Source organism: Octopus sinensis, linkage group LG19, assembly GCF_006345805.1.
Source record: "Octopus sinensis linkage group LG19, ASM634580v1, whole genome shotgun sequence".
Taxonomy (NCBI): domain Eukaryota; kingdom Metazoa; phylum Mollusca; class Cephalopoda; order Octopoda; family Octopodidae; genus Octopus; species Octopus sinensis.
This window is the reverse complement of record NC_043015.1, coordinates 29,447,983-29,467,138: the sequence shown is the minus strand read 5'-3', so window position 1 is coordinate 29,467,138 and position 19,156 is coordinate 29,447,983. Positions and strand designations below refer to the sequence as shown.

Below are 19,156 nucleotides of genomic sequence, written 5' to 3'. Positions count from 1 at the left end.
TATTTTTCGTATGTATATAGCTGAACCATCCCCATGTTAAAGATTATCAGTTTTCTTATTTCTTTATTGCCCACAAGGGGATAAACATAGAGGGGACAAACAAGGACAGACAAAGGGATTAAGTCGATTATATCGACCCCAGTGCGTAACTGGTACTTAATTTATCGACCCCGAAAGGATGAAAGGCAAAGTCGACCTTGGCGGAATTTGAACTCACAACGTAACAGCAGACGAAATACCTATTTCTTTACTACCCACAAGCGGCTAAACACAGAGAGGACAAACAAGGACAGACAAATAGATTAAGTCGATTATATCAACCCCAGTGCGTAACTAGTACTTATTTAATTGACCCCGAAAGGATGAAAGGCAATGTTGACCTCGGTGGAATTTGAACTCAGAATGTAACAGCGGACGAAATACCGAGATGTTAAACAAATTAATTTAATCCAATAATTAACATTTAATACATGATTAAATAACATCATCTAATTACTGTTTTGTCTTATTTTTTGGTTTGAAGAAACAACCAAAAATATAAATTACATTTGATTTCCTATATAAGTAGACTGATATTGTTTTGTCGTTCTTATGAGATCTGTTTAAAAGAAAAATAAACCTTCGTTATATGTTGATGTATATCTTTTATTTACATACATTGGTTGGTTCCTTGATTTATGAAGCTGAAAAATGTGATTACTGTGGAAAGTTAGATGAACATTTAAAGAAATGTGCCAAATGCAAAATTGCAAAATATTGCTCAAAATCTTGTCAAATATCTGCATGGCCTCTTCACAAGAAATCCTGTAAATCTTCTAGCAACTCAAATGATTCACATCTAACAGGCAGAGGTAAGTTCTGTGTTTTGAAATAATTTTGGAATAAGCATATTAAAACAGTGAATATCTTACATTTATTAATTTATCACACAGACTCAATGTTCACTAATTTGTAGGTGAATCATACAGGCCATCGAATCACTAATGGTATGTTACTGTTACCTACTTCATTGAGCCCAGAAAGTAAAAGAAAAGTACAATCAACACAAGAAGTATTTTAACTCGGTGAACATGGACAGAACTAAATGTGGAATGGCATCTAACCCTGGCTCCATCTCTTGATCTGGGTTTGATAAGTTACTGGTTCATCTGTTCTCATAAGGCTTTGTTTGTGAGACTGTCTTGCTATCTTGTCCAAAGGAAGTTCTGAAGACAGCTATTCAAAAACATTTGGAGCTTGGCAATGGAGAACCTTTCGGGGTCGATTAAATTAAGTACCTATTTCTTTATTACCCACAAGGGGCTAAACATAGAGGGGACAAACAAGGACAGACATAGGTATTAAGTCGATTACATCGACCCCAGTGCGTAAACGTACTTAATTTATCGACCTCGAAAGGATGAAAGGCAAAGTCGACCTTGGCGGAATTGAACTCAGAACGTAGCGGCAGACGAAATACCTATTTCTTTACTACCACAAGCGGCTAAACACAGAAAGGACAAACAAGGACAGACAAATAGATTAAGTCGATTATCAACCCCAGTGCGTAACTGGTACTTATTTAATTGACCCGAAAGGATTAAAGGCAAAGTTGACCTGGTGGAATTTGAACTCAGAATGTAACAGCGGACGAAATACAGAGATGTTAAACAAATTAATTTAATCCAATAATTAACATTTAATACATGATTAAATAACATCATCTAATTACTGTTTTGTCTTATTTTTTGGTTTGAAGAAGAAACCAACCAAAAATATAAATTACATTTGATTTCCTATATAAGTAGACTGATTATTTTTGTCGTTCTTATGAGATCTGTTTAAAAGAAAAATAAACCTTCGTTATATGTTGATGTATATCTTTATTTACATACATTGGTTGGTTCCTTGATTTATGAAGCTGAAAAATGTGATAACTGTGGAAAGTTAGATGAACATTTAATGAACTGTGTCAAATGCAAAATTACAAAATATTGCTCATTAACTTGTCAAATATCAGCATGGCCTCTTCACAAGAAATCCTGTAAACCTCCTAGCAACTCAAATGATTCACATCTAACAGGCAGAGGTAAGTTCTGTGTTTTGAAATAATTTTGGAATAAGCATATTAAAACAGTGAATATCTTACATTTATTAATTTATCACACAGACTCAAGGTTCACTAATTTGTAGGTGAATCATACAGGCCATCGAATCACTAATGGCATGTTACTGTTACCTACTTCATTGAGCCCAGAAAGTAAAAGAAAAGTACAATCAACACAAGAAGTATTTTAACTCGGTGAACATGGACAGAACTAAATGTGGAATGGCATCTAACTCTGGCTTCATCTCTTGATCTGGGTTTGATAAGTTACTGGTTCATCTGTTCTCATAAGGCTTTGTTTGTGAGACTGTCTTGCTATCTTGTCCGAAGGATGTTCTGAAGACAGCTATTCAAAAACATTTGGAGCTTGGCAATGGAGAACTTTGTTACTTGCTATTTTTCGTATGTATATAGCTGAACCATCCCCATGTTAAAGATTATCAGTTTTCTTATTTCTTTATTGCCCACAAGGGGATATAAACATAGAGGGGACAAACAAGGACAGACAAAGGGATTAAGTCGATTACATCGACCCCAGTGCGTAACTGGTACTTAATTATCGACCCCGAAAGGATGAAAGGCAAAGTCGACCTTGGTGGAGATTTGAACTCACAACGTAACAGCAGACGAAATACCTATTTCTTTACTACCCACAAGCGGCTAAACACAGAGAGGACAAACAAGGACAGACAAATAGATTAAGTCGATTATATCAACCCCAGTGCGTAACTGGTACTTATTTAATTGACCCCGAAAGGATGAAAGGCAAAGTTGACCTTGGTGGAATTTGAACTCAGAATGTAACAGCGGACGAAATACAGAGATGTTAAACAAATTAATTTAATCCAATAATTAACATTTAATACATGATTAAATAACATCATCTAATTACTGTTTTGTCTTATTTTTTGGTTTGAAGAAACAACCAAAAATATAAATTACATTTGATTTCCTATATAAGTAGACTGATATTGTTTTGTCGTTCTTATATAAACCTTCGTTATATGTTGATGTATATCTTTTATTTACATACATTGGTTGGTTCCTTGATTTATGAAGCTGAAAAATGTGATTACTGTGGAAAGTTAGATGAACATTTAATGAAATGTGCCAAATGCAAAATTGCAAAATATTGCTCAATATCTTGTCAAATATCTGCATGGCCTCTTCACGAGAAATCCTGTAAATCTTCTAGCAACACAAATGATTCATATCTAACAAGCAGAGGTAAGTTCCGTGTTTTGAAATAATTTTGGAATAAGCATATTAAAACAGTGAATATCTATTTGCAAAGGAGCCTTCACTTTCATCGCTACCTGGTGGTTGCCGCCCGTTGACGAGGGACAAACATTCCAAAACTAGTTCGAGCGTATCACTCAGGCTTGCGAGGAAGGGATGGCCTCCCTTTGCAAATACTCCAAAGACACAGATATTGTGTTTAGAGCCAGCTAGAGACGAAGATCTCTTGGGGCTATAAAGCTACAGTAACAACCCCCTCCCCAATGTGGTTAGCCATGATAAGTAATATTAATCTTTATATATAAAAGAAAGGTTGTGTGTCTGTCTACTCTGATTTAGATTCCTAACTACTCCCACATTTTGCGATGCAGTTTAACCAAAAGCGGGTATCTTATAGTCATGATTCATATCGAGCCCTTCTGGGTATTAGCGCGCGTCTACGATGAGTCTACGATTTAAAAAATAATTTACCATAATTTTTTTCCCTTTTAATGCATATTCTTTAAATAAAGGGAAGTAACTCTCTAAAAATGTCTACGATGAGTCAACGATTTAAAAAAAAATTTACCATAATTTTTTTCCCATTTTTAATGCATTTTTTGCTATTTTTTTGGCTATAACTCTCTAAAAATGCTTTATAGTTATTTCCCTTACAAATCCGAGCAATGCCGGGCGATACTATTTGTAAATTCTGAGCTGGGAAATGAATGGAATACCTGGTGTGTGTCTTGTTGTGGCTACCCTTCCTAAAAAATTGGGGAATATGCCTGGATATATGATGTATATATGTATGTATTATGTATAATCATATCAAAGCGAAATGGAATTTAAAATATTCAATCAAAATCTACGTTTCCAGTGGTCTAACGTGCAAGAAAAATTAGTCAAGAAGACTATATATTAGTCATACGATATAGTGCAAATTTATACACATAAGGAATTTCAATTAGCGTGAAATTCAACACATTAGAGAGAACAGCTAGGTTCTATAAACCACAAAAATAACGGATAAAATTTGACAGGAATAAATTTGGAAATGAAGTACATTTACCATCTATATGCACTATATCGTATGTATTATGTAGATAATTACTTAATATATGACTTCTAAACTCAGAAAATTGTATCTTTGAGGTTTTTATATATTTAGAAATGTCAAATAACAATTGACAGGAACAAGAGTGTCTGACAAAATGCCTTGCAATGATGAGATGGCCGAATCATCAGCACACTGAACAAATCATCATCGTTTGATGTCCATTTTCCATGCTAGCACGGGTTGGACGGTTCGATCGAGGTCTGGGAAGCCAGGAGGCTGCACCAGGTTCCAGTCTGATCCGGCAGTGTTTCTACAGCTGGATGCCCTTCCTAACATCAACCACTCCGAGAGTGTAGTGGATGGTTTTTGCGTGCCACCGGCACAGGTGTCAGGGGAGGCTGGCAGCGGCCACAATCGGTTGGTGCTTTTTACATGCCACCGGCATAGAAGCCAGTCAAGGCGGCACTGGCATCGGCCATGTTCGGATGGTGCGTTTTACATGCCACCGGCATAGAAGCCAGTCAAGGCGGCACTGGCATCGGCATGTTCGGATGGTGCTTTTTACATGCCACCGGCATAGAAGCCAGTCAAGGCGGCACTGGCATAGGCCATGTTCGGATGGTGGTGCGTTTTACATGCCACCGGCATAGAAGCCAGTCAAGGCGGCACTGGCATAGGCCATGTTCGGATGGTGCGTTTTACATGCCACCGGCATAGAAGCCAGTCAAGGCGGCACTGGCATCGCCATGTTCGGATGGTGCTTTTTACATGCCACCGCATAGAAGCCAGTCAAGGCGGCACTGGCATCGGCCATGTTCGGATGGTGCGTTTTACATGCCACCGGCATAGAAGCCAGTCAAGGCGGCACTGGCATAGGCCATGTTCGGATGGTGGTGCTTTTTACATGCCACCGGCATAGAAGCCAGTCAAGGCGGCACTGGCATCGGCCATGTTCGGATGGTGCGTTTTACATGCCACCGGCATAGAAGCCAGTCAAGGCGCACTGGCATCGGCCATGTTCGGATGGTGCGTTTTACATGCCACCGGCATAGAAGCCAGTCAAGGCGGCACTGGCATAGGCCATGTTCGGATGGTGCTTTTTACATGCCACCGGCATAGAAGCCAGTCAAGGCGGCACTGGCATCGGCCATGTTCGGATGGTGCGTTTTACATGCCACCGGCATAGAAGCCAGTCAAGGCGGCACTGGCATAGGCCATGTTCGGATGGTGCTTTTTACATGCCACCGGCATAGAAGCCAGTCAAGGCGGCACTGGCATCGGCCATGTTCGGATGGTGCGTTTTACATGCCACCGGCATAGAAGCCAGTCAAGGCTGCACTGGCATCGGCCATGTTCGGATGGTGCGTTTTACATGCCACCGGCATAGAAGCCAGTCAAGGCGGCACTGGCATCGGCCATGTTCGGATGGTGCTTTTTACATGCCACCGGCATAGAAGCCAGTCAAGGCGGCACTGGCATCGGCCATGTTCGGATGGTGCGTTTTACATGCCACCGGCATAGAAGCCAGTCAAGGCTGCACTGGCATCGGCCATGTTCGGATGGTGCGTTTTACATGCCACCGGCATAGAAGCCAGTCAAGGCGGCACTGGCATCGGCCATGTTCGGATGGTGCTTTTTACATGCCACCGGCATAGAGCCAGTCAAGGCGGCACTGGCATCGGCCATGTTCGGATGGTGCGTTATACATGCCACCGGCATAGAAGCCAGTCAAGGCGGCACTGGCATCGGCCATGTTCGGATGGTGCGTTTTACATGCCACCGGCATAGAAGCCAGTCAAGGCGGCGGCACTGGCATAGGCCATGTTCGGATGGTGCTTTTTACATGCCACCGGCATAGAAGCCAGTCAAGGCGGCACTGGCATAGGCCATGTTCGGATGGTGCGTTTTACATGCCACCGGCATAGAAGCCAGTCAAGGCGGCACTGGCATAGGCCATGTTCGGATGGTGCGTTTTACATGCCACCGGCATAGAAGCCAGTCAAGGCGGCACTGGCATAGGCCATGTTCGGATGGTGCGTTTTACATGCCACCGGCATAGAAGCCAGTCAAGGCGGCACTGGCATAGGCCATGTTCGGATGGTGCATTTTACATGCCACCGGCATAGAAGCCAGTCAAGGCGGCACTGGCATAGGCCATGTTCGGATGGTGCGTTTTACATGCCACCGGCATAGAAGCCAGTCAAGGCCGGCACTGGCATCGGCCATGTTCGGATGGTGCTTTTTACATGCCACCGGCATAGAAGCCAGTCAAGGCGGCACTGGCATAGGCCATGTTCGGATGGTGCTTTTTACATGCCACCGGCATAGAAGCCAGTCAAGGCGACACTGGCATAGGCCATGTTCGGATGGTGCTTTTTACATGCCACCGGCATAGAAGCCAGTCAAGGCGGCTGGCATAGGCCATGTTCGGATGGTGCGTTTTACATCCCACCGGCATAGAAGCCAGTCAAGGCGCACTGGCATAGGCCATGTTCGGATGGTGCTTTTTACATGCCACCGGCATAGAAGCCAGTCAAGGCGGCACTGGCATAGGCCATGTTCGGATGGTGCGTTTTACATGCCACCGGCATAGAAGCCAGTCAAGGCGCACTGGCATAGGCCATGTTCGGATGGTGCGTTTTACATGCCACCGGCATAGAAGCCAGTCAAGGCGGCACTGGCATCGGCCATGTTCGGATGGTGCTTTTTACATGCCACCGCATAGAAGCCAGTCAAGGCGGCACTGGCATAGGCCATGTTCGGATGGTGCGTTTTACATGCCACCGGCATAGAAGCCAGTCAAGGCGGCACTGGCATAGGCCATGTTCGGATGGTGCTTTTTACATGCCACCGGCATAGAAGCCAGTCAAGGCGGCACTGGCATCGGCCATGTTCGGATGGTGCTTTTTACATGCCACCGGCATAGAAGCCAGTCAAGGCGGCACTGGCATAGGCCATGTTCGGATGGTGCGTTTTACATGCCACCGGCATAGAAGCCAGTCAAGGCGGCACTGGCATAGGCCATGTTCGGATGGTGCTTTTTACATGCCACCGGCATAGAAGCCAGTCAAGGCTGCACTGGCATCGGCCATGTTCGGATGGTGCGTTTTACATGCCACCGGCATAGAAGCCAGTCAAGGCGGCACTGGCATAGGCCATGTTCGGATGGTGCTTTTTACATGCCACCGGCATAGAAGCCAGTCAAGGCGGCACTGGCATAGGCCATGTTCGGATGGTGCTTTTTACATGCCACCGGCATAGAAGCCAGTCAAGGCGGCACTGGCATAGGCCATGTTCGGATGGTGCTTTTTACATGCCACCGGCATAGAAGCCAGTCAAGGCTGCACTGGCATCGGCCATGTTCGGATGGTGCGTTTTACATGCCACCGGCATAGAAGCCAGTCAAGGCGGCACTGGCATAGGCCATGTTCGGATGGTGCGTTTTACATGCCACCGGCATAGAAGCCAGTCAAGGCTGCACTGGCATAGGCCATGTTCGGATGGTGCGTTTTACATGCCACCGGCATAGAAGCCAGTCAAGGCGGCACTGGCATAGGCCATGTTCGGATGGTGCGTTTTACATGCCACCGGCATAGAAGCCAGTCAAGGCGGCACTGGCATAGGCCATGTTCGGATGGTGCGTTTTACATGCCACCGGCATAGAAGCCAGTCAAGGCGGCACTGGCATAGGCCATGTTCGGATGGTGCTTTTTACATGCCACCGGCATAGAAGCCAGTCAAGGCGGCACTGGCATAGGCCATGTTCGGATGGTGCGTTTTACATGCCACCGGCATAGAAGCCGTCAAGGGCGGCACTGGCATAGGCCATGTTCGGATGGTGCGTTTTACATGCCACCGGCATAGAAGCCAGTAAAGGCGGCACTGGCATAGGCCATGTTCGGATGGTGCTTTTTACATGCCACCGGCATAGAAGCCAGTCAAGGCGGCACTGGCATAGGCCATGTTCGGATGGTGCGTTTTACATGCCCCCGGCATAGAAGCCAGTCAAGGCGGCACTGGCATAGGCCATGTTCGGATGGTGCTTTTTACATGCCACCGGCATAGAAGCCAGTCAAGGCGGCGGCACTGGCATAGGCCATGTTCGGATGGTGCTTTTTACATGCCACCGGCATAGAAGCCAGTCAAGGCGGCACTGGCATAGGCCATGTTCGGATGGTGCGTTTTACATGCCACCGGCATAGAAGCCAGTCAAGGCGGCACTGGCATAGGCCATGTTCGGATGGTGCTTTTTACATGCCACCGGCATAGAAGCCAGTCAAGGCGGCGGCACTGGCATAGGCCATGTTCGGATGGTGCGTTTTACATGCCACCGGCATAGAAGCCAGTCAAGGCGGCACTGGCATAGGCCATGTTCGGATGGTGCGTTTTACATGCCACCGGCATAGAAGCCAGTCAAGGCGGCACTGGCATAGGCCATGTTCGGATGGTGGTGTTTTACATGCCACCGGCATAGAAGCCAGTCAAGGCGGCGGCACTGGCATAGGCCATGTTCGGATGGTGCTTTTTACATGCCACCGGCATAGAAGCCAGTCAAGGCGGCACTGGCATAGGCCATGTTCGGATGGTGCGTTTTACATGCCACCGGCATAGAAGCCAGTCAAGGCGGCACTGGCATAGGCCATGTTCGGATGGTGCTTTTTACATGCCACCGGCATAGAAGCCAGTCAGCGGCGGCACTGGCATAGGCCATGTTCGGATGGTGCTTTTTACATGCCACCGGCATAGAAGCCAGTCAAGGCGGCACTGCGCATGGATAGGCTGTTTCGGATGGTGCGTTTTACATGCCACCGGCATAGAAGCCAGTCAAGGCGGCACTGGCATAGGCCATGTTCGGATGGTGCGTTTTACATGCCACCGCATAGAAGCCAGTCAAGGCGGCACTGGCATCGGCCATGTTCGGATGGTGCGTTTTACATGCCACCGGCATAGAAGCCAGTCAAGGCGGCACTGGCATAGGCCATGTTCGGATGGTGCTTTTTACATGCCACCGGCATAGAAGCCAGTCAGGCGGCGGCACTGGCATAGGCCATGTTTGGATGGTGCTTTTTACATGCCACCGGCATAGAGCCAGTCAAGTCAAGGCGGCACTGGCATAGGCCATGTTCGGATGGTGCTTTTTACATGCCACCGGCATAGAAGCCAGTCAAGGCAGGCGGCACTGGCATAGGCCATGTTCGGATGGTGCTTTTTACATGCCACCGGCATAGAAGCCAGTCAAGGCGGCACTGGCATCGGCCATGTTCGGATGGTGCGGTTTTACATGCCACCGGCATAGAAGCCAGTCAAGGTGCACTGGCATAGGCCATGTTCGGATGGTGCTTTTTACATGCCACCGGCATAGAAGCCAGTCAAGGCGGCACTGGCATAGGCCATGTTCGGATGGTGCGTTTTACATGCCACCGGCATAGAAGCCAGTCAAGCGGCACTGGCATAGGCCATGTTCGGATGGTGCTTTTTACATGCCACCGGCATAGAAGCCAGTCAAGGCGGCACTGGCATAGGCCATGTTCGGATGGTTGGTTTTACATGCCACCGACATAGAAGCCAGTCAAGGCGGCACTGGCATAGGCCATGTTCGGATGGTGTTTTACATGCCACCGGCATAGAAGCCAGTCAAGGCGGCACTGGCATAGGCCATGTTCGGATGGTGCGTTTTACATGCCACCGGCATAGAAGCCAGTCAAGGCTGCACTGGCATCGGCCATGTTCGGATGGTGCGTTTTACATGCCACGGCATAGAAGCCAGTCAAGGCGGCACTGGCATCGGCCATGTTCGGATGGTGCTTTTTACATGCCACCGGCATAGAAGCCAGTCAAGGCGGCACTGGCATAGGCCATGTTCGGATGGTGCGTTTTACATGCCACCGGCATAGAAGCCAGTCAAGGCGGCACTGGCATAGGCCATGTTCGGATGGTGCGTTTTACATGCCACCGGCATAGAAGCCAGTCAAGGCAGCACTGGCATAGGCCATGTTCGGATGGTGCTTTTTACATGCCACCGGCATAGAAGCCAGTCAAGGCGGCACTGGCATAGGCCATGTTCGGATGGTGCGTTTTACATGCACCGGCATAGAAGCCAGTCAAGGCGGCACTGGCATAGGCCATGTTCGGATGGTGCGTTTTACATGCCACGGCATAGAAGCCAGTCAAGGCGGCACTGGCATAGGCCATGTTCGGATGGTGCTTTTTACATGCCACCGGCATAGAAGCCAGTCAAGGCGGCACTGGCATAGGCCATGTTCGGATGGTGCTTTTTACATGCCACCGGCATAGAAGCCAGTCAAGGCGGCACTGGCATAGGCCATGTTCGGATGGTGCGTTTTACATGCCACCGGCATAGAAGCCAGTCAAGGCGGCACTGGCATAGGCCATGTTCGGATGGTGCTTTTTACATGCCACCGGCATAGAAGCCAGTCAAGGCGGCACTGGCATAGGCCATGTTCGGATGGTGCTTTTTACATGCCACCGGCATAGAAGCCAGTCAAGGCGGCACTGGCACTGCATAGGCCATGTTCGGATGGTGCGTTTTACATGCCACCGGCATAGAAGCCAGTCAAGAGGCGGCACTGGCATAGGCCATGTTCGGATGTGCGTTTTACATGCACCGGCATAGAAGCCAGTCAAGGCGGCACTGGCATCGGCCATGTTCGGATGGTGCGTTTTACATGCCACCGGCATAGAAGCCAGTCAAGGCGGCACTGGCATAGGCCATGTTCGGATGGTGCTTTTTACATGCCACCGGCATAGAAGCCAGTCAAGGCGGCACTGGCATAGGCCATGTTGGATGGTGCTTTTTACATGCCACGGCATAGAAGCAGTCAAGGCGGCACTGGCATAGGCCATGTTCGGATGGTGCTTTTTACATGCCACCGGCATAGAAGCCAGTCAAGGCGGCACTGGCATAGGCCATGTTCGGATGGTGCTTTTACATGCCACCGGCATAGAAGCCAGTCAGGCAGGCGGCACTGGCATCGGCCATGTTCGGATGGTGCGTTTTACATGCCACCGGCATAGAAGCCAGTCAAGGTTGCACTGGCATAGGCCATGTTCGGATGGTGCTTTTTACATGCCACCGGCATAGAAGCCAGTCAAGGCGGCGGCACTGGCATAGCCATGTTCGGATGGTGCGTTTTACATGCCACCGGCATAGAAGCCAGTCAAGGCGGCACTGGCATAGGCCATGTTCGGATGGTGCTTTTACATGCCACCGGCATAGAAGCCAGTCAAGGCGGCACTGGCATAGGCCATGTTCGGATGGTGTGTTTTACATGCCACCGACATAGATGCCAGTCAAGGCGGCACTGGCATAGGCCATGTTCGGATGGTGCTTTTTACATGCCACCGGCATAGAAGCCAGTCAAGGCGGCACTGGCATAGGCCATGTTCGGATGGTGCGTTTTACATGCCACCGGCATAGAAGCCAGTCAAGGCTGCACTGGCATCGGCCATGTTCGGATGGTGCGTTTTACATGCCACCGGCATAGAAGCCAGTCAAGGCGGCACTGGCATCGGCCATGTTCGGATGGTGCTTTTTACATGCCACCGGCATAGAAGCCAGTCAAGGCGGCACTGGCATAGGCCATGTTCGGATGGTGCGTTTTACATACCACCGGCATAGAAGCCAGTCAAGACGGCACTGGCATAGGCCATGTTCGGATGGTGCGTTTTACATGCCACCGGCATAGAAGCCAGTCAAGGCGGCACTGGCATCGGCCATGTTCGGATGGTGCGTTTTACATGCCACCGGCATAGAAGCCAGTCAAGGCGGCGGCACTGGCATAGGCCATGTTCGGATGGTGCTTTTTACATGCCACCGGCATAGAAGCCAGTCAAGGCGGCACTGGCATAGGCCATGTTCGGATGGTGCGTTTTACATGCCACCGGCATAGAAGCCAGTCAAGGCGGCACTGGCATAGGCCATGTTCGGATGGTGCGTTTTACATGCCACCGGCATAGAAGCCAGTCAAGGCGGCACTGGCATCGGCCATGTTCGGATGGTGCGTTTTACATGCCACCGGCATAGAAGCCAGTCAAGGCGGCACTGGCATAGGCCATGTTCGGATGGTGCTTTTTACATGCCACCGGCATAGAAGCCAGTCAAGGCGGCACTGGCATAGGCCATGTTCGGATGGTGCTTTTTACATGCCACCGGCATAGAAGCCAGTCAAGGCGGCACTGGCATCGGCCATGTTCGGATGGTGCTTTTTACATGCCACCGGCATAGAAGCCAGTCAAGGCGGCACTGGCATAGGCCATGTTCGGATGGTGCGTTTTACATGCCACCGGCATAGAAGCCAGTCAAGGCGGCACTGGCATCGGCCATGTTCGGATGGTGCTTTTACATGCCACCGGCATAGAAGCCAGTCAAGGCGGCACTGGCATAGGCCATGTTCGGATGGTGCGTTTTACATGCCACCGGCATAGAAGCCAGTCAAGGCGGCACTGGCATCGGCCATGTTCGGATGGTGCTTTTTACATGCCACGGCATAGAAGCCAGTCAAGGCGGCGGCACTGGCATCGGCCATGTTCGGATGGTGCGTTTTACATGCCACCGGCATAGAAGCCAGTCAAGGCGGCACTGGCATAGGCCATGTTCGGATGGTGCTTTTTACATGCCACCGGCATAGAAGCCAGTCAAGGCGGCACTGGCATCGGCCATGTTCGGATGGTGCGTTTTACATGCCACCGGCATAGAAGCCAGTCAAGGTGGCACTGGCATAGGCCATGTTCGGATGGTGCTTTTTACATGCCACCGGCATAGAAGCCAGTCAAGGCGGCACTGGCATAGGCCATGTTCGGATGGTGCGTTTTACATGCCACCGGCATAGAAGCCAGTCAAGGTGGCACTGGCATAGGCCATGTTCGGATGGTGCTCTTTACATGCCACCGGCATAGAAGCCAGTCAAGGCGGCACTGGCATAGGCCATGTTCGGATGGTGCTTTTTACATGCCACCGGCATAGAAGCCAGTCAAGGCGGCACTGGCATAGGCCATGTTCGGATGGTGCTTTTTACATGCCACCGGCATAGAAGCCAGTCAAGGCGGCACTGGCATAGGCCATGTTCGGATGGTGCGTTTTACATGCCACCGGCATAGAAGCCAGTCAAGGCGGCACTGGCATAGGCCATGTTCGGATGGTGCGTTTTACATGCCACCGCATAGAAGCCAGTCAAGGCGGCACTGGCATCGGCCATGTTCGGATGGTGCGTTTTACATGCCACCGGCATAGAAGCCTGTCAAGGCGGCACTGGCATAGGCCATGTTCGGATGGTGCGTTTTACATGCCACCGGCATAGAAGCCAGTCAAGGCGGCACTGGCATAGGCCATGTTCGGATGGTGCGTTTTACATGCCACCGGCATAGAAGCCAGTCAAGGCGGCACTGGCATCGGCCATGTTCGGATGGTGCGTTTTACATGCCACCGGCATAGAAGCCAGTCAAGGCGGCACTGGCATAGGCCATGTTCGGATGGTGCTTTTTACATGCCACCGGCATAGAAGCCAGTCAAGGCGCACTGGCATAGGCCATGTTCGGATGGTGCTTTTTACATGCCACCGGCATAGAAGCCAGTCAAGGCGGCACTGGCATAGGCCATGTTCGGATGGTGCGTTTTACATGCCACCGGCATAGAAGCCAGTCAAGGCTGCACTGGCATCGGCCATGTTCGGATGGTGCGTTTTACATGCCACCGGCATAGAAGCCAGTCAAGGCGGCACTGGCATCGGCCATGTTCGGATGGTGCGTTTTACATGCCACCGGCATAGAAGCCAGTCAAGGCGGCATGGCATAGGCCTGTTCGGATGGTGCTTTTTACATGCCACGGCATAGAAGCCAGTCAAGGCGGCACGGCATGGCATAGGCCATGTTGGATGGTGCTTTTTACATGCCACCGGCATAGAAGCAGTCAAGGCGGCACGGCATGGCATAGGCCATGTTCGGATGGTGCGTTTTACATGCCACCGGCATAGAAGCCAGTCAAGGCGGCACTGGCATAGGCCATGTTCGGATGGTGCGTTTTACATGCCACCGGCATAGAAGCCAGTCAAGGCGGCACTGGCATAGGCATGTTCGGATGTGCGTTTTACATGCCACCGGCATAGAAGCCAGTCAAGGCGGCACTGGCATAGCCATGTTCGGATGGTGCGTTACATGCCACCGGCATAGAAGCCAGTCAAGGCGGCACTGGCATAGGCCATGTTCGGATGGTGCGTTTTACATGCCACGGCATAGAAGCAGTCAAGGCGGCACTGGCATAGGCCATGTTCGGATGGTGCGTTTTACATGCCACCGGCATAGAAGCCAGTCAAGCGGCACTGGCATAGGCCATGTTCGGATGGTGCGTTTTACATGCCACCGGCATAGAAGCCAGTCAAGGCGGCACTGGCATCGGCCATGTTCGGATGGTGCGTTTTACATGCCACCGGCATAGAAGCCAGTCAAGGCGGCACTGGCATAGGCCATGTTCGGATGGTGCTTTTTACATGCCACCGGCATAGAAGCCAGTCAAGGCGGCGGCACTGGCATAGGCCATGTTCGGATGGTGCTTTTTACATGCCACCGGCATAGAGCCAGTCAAGGCTGCACTGGCATCGGCCATGTTCGGATGGTGCGTTTTACATGCCACCGGCATAGAAGCCAGTCAAGGCGGCACTGGCATCGGCCATGTTCGGATGGTGCGTTTTACATGCCACCGGCATAGAAGCCAGTCAAGGCGGCACTGGCATAGGCCATGTTCGGATGGTGCGTTTTACATGCCACGGCATAGAAGCCAGTCAAGGCGGCACTGGCATAGGCCATGTTCGGATGGTGCTTTTTACATGCCACCGGCATAGAAGCCAGTCAAGGCGGCACTGGCATAGGCCATGTTCGGATGGTGCTTTTTACATGCCACCGGCATAGAAGCCAGTCAAGGCGGCACTGGCATAGGCCATGTTCGGATGGTGCGTTTTACATGCCACCGGCATAGAAGCCAGTCAAGGCTGCACTGGCATAGGCCATGTTCGGATGGTGCATTTTACATGCCACCGGCATAGAAGCCAGTCAAGGCGGCACTGGCATAGGCCATGTTCGGATGGTGCTTTTTACATGCCACGGCATAGAAGCCAGTCAAGGCGGCACTGGCATAGGCCATGTTCGGATGGTGCGTTTTACATGCCACCGGCATAGAGCCAGTCAAGGCGGCACTGGCATAGGCCATGTTCGGATGGTGCGTTTTACATGCCACCGGCATAGAAGCCAGTCAGGCGGCACTGGCATCGGCCATGTTCGGATGGTGCGTTTTACATGCCACCGGCATAGAAGCCAGTCAAGGCGGCACTGGCATAGGCCATGTTCGGATGGTGCTTTTTACATGCCACCGGCATAGAAGCCAGTCAAGGCGGCACTGGCATAGGCCATGTTCGGATGGTGCTTTTTACATGCCACCGGCATAGAAGCAGTCAAGGCGGCACTGCATAGGCCATGTTCGGATGGTGCGTTTTACATGCCACCGGCATAGAAGCCAGTCAAGGCGGCACTGGCATAGGCATGTTCGGATGGTGCGTTTTACATGCCACCGGCATAGAAGCCAGTCAAGGCGGCACTGGCATAGGCCATGTTCGGATGGTGCGTTTTACATGCCACCGGCATAGAAGCCAGTCAGGCGGCACTGGCATAGGCCATGTTCGGATGGTGCGTTTTACATGCCACCGGCATAGAAGCCAGTCAGGCGGCACTGGCATCGGCCATGTTCGGATGGTGCGTTTTACATGCCACCGGCATAGAAGCCAGTCAAGGCGGCACTGGCATAGGCCATGTTCGGATGGTGCTTTTTACATGCCACCGGCATAGAAGCCAGTCAAGGCTGCACTGGCATCGGCCATGTTCGGATGGTGCGTTTTACATGCCACCGGCATAGAAGCCAGTCAAGGCGGCACTGGCATCGGCCATGTTCGGATGGTGCGTTTTACATGCCACCGGCATAGAAGCCAGTCAAGGCGGCACTGGCATAGGCCATGTTCGGATGGTGCGTTTTACATGCCACCGGCATAGAAGCCAGTCAAGGCGGCACTGGCATAGGCCATGTTCGGATGGTGCTTTTTACATGCCACCGGCATAGAAGCCAGTCAAGGCGGCACTGGCATAGGCCATGTTCGGATGGTGCTTTTTACATGCCACCGGCATAGAAGCCAGTCAAGGCGGCACTGGCATAGGCCATGTTCGGATGGTGCGTTTTACATGCCACCGGCATAGAAGCCAGTCAAGGCTGCACTGGCATAGGCCATGTTCGGATGGTGCATTTTACATGCCACCGGCATAGAAGCCAGTCAAGGCGGCACTGGCATAGGCCATGTTCGGATGGTGCTTTTTACATGCCACGGCATAGAAGCCAGTCAAGGCGGCACTGGCATAGGCCATGTTCGGATGGTGCGTTTTACATGCCACCGGCATAGAAGCCAGTCAAGGCGGCACTGGCATAGGCCATGTTCGGATGGTGCGTTTTACATGCCACCGGCATAGAAGCCAGTCAGGCGGCACTGGCATCGGCCATGTTCGGATGGTGCGTTTTACATGCCACCGGCATAGAAGCCAGTCAAGGCGGCACTGGCATAGGCCATGTTCGGATGGTGCTTTTTACATGCCACCGGCATAGAAGCCAGTCAAGGCGGCACTGGCATAGGCCATGTTCGGATGGTGCTTTTTACATGCCACCGGCATAGAAGCCAGTCAAGGCGGCACTGGCATAGGCCATGTTCGGATGGTGTGTTTTACATGCCACCGACATAGAAGCCAGTCAAGGCGGCACTGGCATAGGCCATGTTCGGATGGTGCTTTTTACATGCCACCGGCATAGAAGCCAGTCAAGGCGGCACTGGCATAGGCCATGTTCGGATGGTGCGTTTTACATGCCACCGGCACAGCTACCACAACTACAATTTCCATTTGATTTTTATTTTGATGTTGATGTACTTGACTCAATAGGTCTCCTCAAGCACAGCAGGTCACCCTACGATCCTAGGTAAGCACAGCAGGTTGTTCTGTGATCCAAGGTACTTTGGATGGGCTGGGGCTGCTATGCGAAACTGGTGTAGGAAACAGCCATGAACTCACGTTATTTGTCAGGTCTTCACAGTCACAGCATATCTCCAGAGATCTCGGTCTTTCGTCATTGCCTCTATGGGGCCCAACGTTCGAAGGTCGTGCTTGGCCACCTCATTCTATGTCTTCCTGGGTCTACCTCTACCCCGGATTCCTTCAACTGTTTGGGACTGGCACTTCTTCACACATCTCTCCTCGTCCATCCGTAGTACGTGACCATCTTGCTTTACATTTTGAGTTCAAATTCTGCTAATGTTGATTTTTATTTTTCACCCTTTCAGGGGTCAATAAAATTAATACAAGCCAAGTAATAGGGTTGATGTAATCGACTAACCTTTTTCCACTTCCCACTGATTTCAATGGTTTTCTGCAGTCATATTTTTACTTGTATAATTTATTTTTGTTTTATAATTTTCAATTTCTAAATTTTTCTTTCAGATTATTTCACCAGTGGTATAATAGCAATTTGCGGTTATTCAATAAAAATACGTAAATGAAAACCAACAACTGAATAGAAGAGAAAACACTCTTCTTATTGCTAGGATTTTACAAGAATCAGATCTCAGCTGCAGGAAAAATTATATCATCACAGAGAGTAGATTTCTTTTATTTTATTGAATTGTATAGTTTTATTCAATTTTATTCAATTTGTATAATTTTAATTCTATAAAAAAGATCTATCTCTTTCTCCCTGTCTATTTCATTTCAATTTTTTCTTCTCTATCATCTCCACTCATTCATTTTCTCTGCTGGTGGCACGTAAAAAGCACCAACCAATTGTGGCCGTTGCCAGCCTACCCTGGCACCTAAAAAGCACCATCTGTATGTGGCCGATGCCAGCGTCGCCTTGACTGGCTTCCGTGTCGGTGGCACATAAAAACCACCAACCGATCGTGGCCGTTGCTAGCCTACCCTGGCACCTAAAAAGCACCATCCATACGTGGTTGATGCCAGCACCACCTTGACTAGCTTCTGTGTTGGTGGCATGTAAAAAGCACCCACTACACTCACGGAGTGGTTGGCGTTAGGAAGGGCATCCAGCTGTAGAAACACTGCCTGATCAGACTGGAGCCTGGTGCAGCCTCCTGGCTTCCCAGACCCTGGTTGAACCGTCCAACCCATGCTAGCATGGAAAACGGACGTTAAACGATGATGATGATGATGATGATTACTCTCTCTCTCTTTTACTCTCTTTTACTTGTTTCAGTCATTTTGACTGCGGCCATGCTGGAGCACCGCCTTTAGTCGAGCAAATCGACCCTGGGACTTATTCTTTGTAAGCCCAGTGCTTATTCTATCGGTCTCTTTTGCCGAACCGCTAAGTGACGGGGACGTGAACACACCAGCATCGGTTGTCAAGCAATGCTAGGGGGACAAACACAGACACACAAACACACACACACACATATATATATATATATACATATATACGACAGGCTTCTTTAACTTGGATTTTTGGAAGATTCTATATTTAATGCTTTATACATTATCTAACAAAATACCTACTAATTTTGTAGCTATTCTTAAATCTAGCTACAGACTATAAAAGATGATTATGGTAGTCCTTTAAATATTTGCAGCGCAGTTTTAGATATTTTAAACCATAGAAACTGAAGTTGTTTCATAAAGAAAATAATTAATTCAATCATCTTTCCTACAATATCTATTTTGTGTACTCTTTTACTCTTTTACTT

General features: G+C 49.5%; 1 protein-coding gene across 1 annotated transcript in view; it reads left to right on the top strand.

Annotated features, from left to right (window-relative positions):
- LOC115222252 (uncharacterized protein DDB_G0283697-like) overlaps window positions 1–18,278 on the top strand; it is a 23,163-nt gene extending 4,885 nt beyond the window's left edge. Inside the window, exons 4-6 of the mRNA XM_036511241.1 lie at window positions 684–851; window positions 1,901–2,068; window positions 17,901–18,278. Coding sequence (XP_036367134.1) covers window positions 684–851; window positions 1,901–2,068; window positions 17,901–17,959 — 395 coding nt within the window. The 3' untranslated portion in view covers window positions 17,960–18,278. The remainder of the gene's footprint in view (window positions 1–683; window positions 852–1,900; window positions 2,069–17,900) is intronic.
- Window positions 18,279–19,156: the final 878 nt, after the last annotated feature.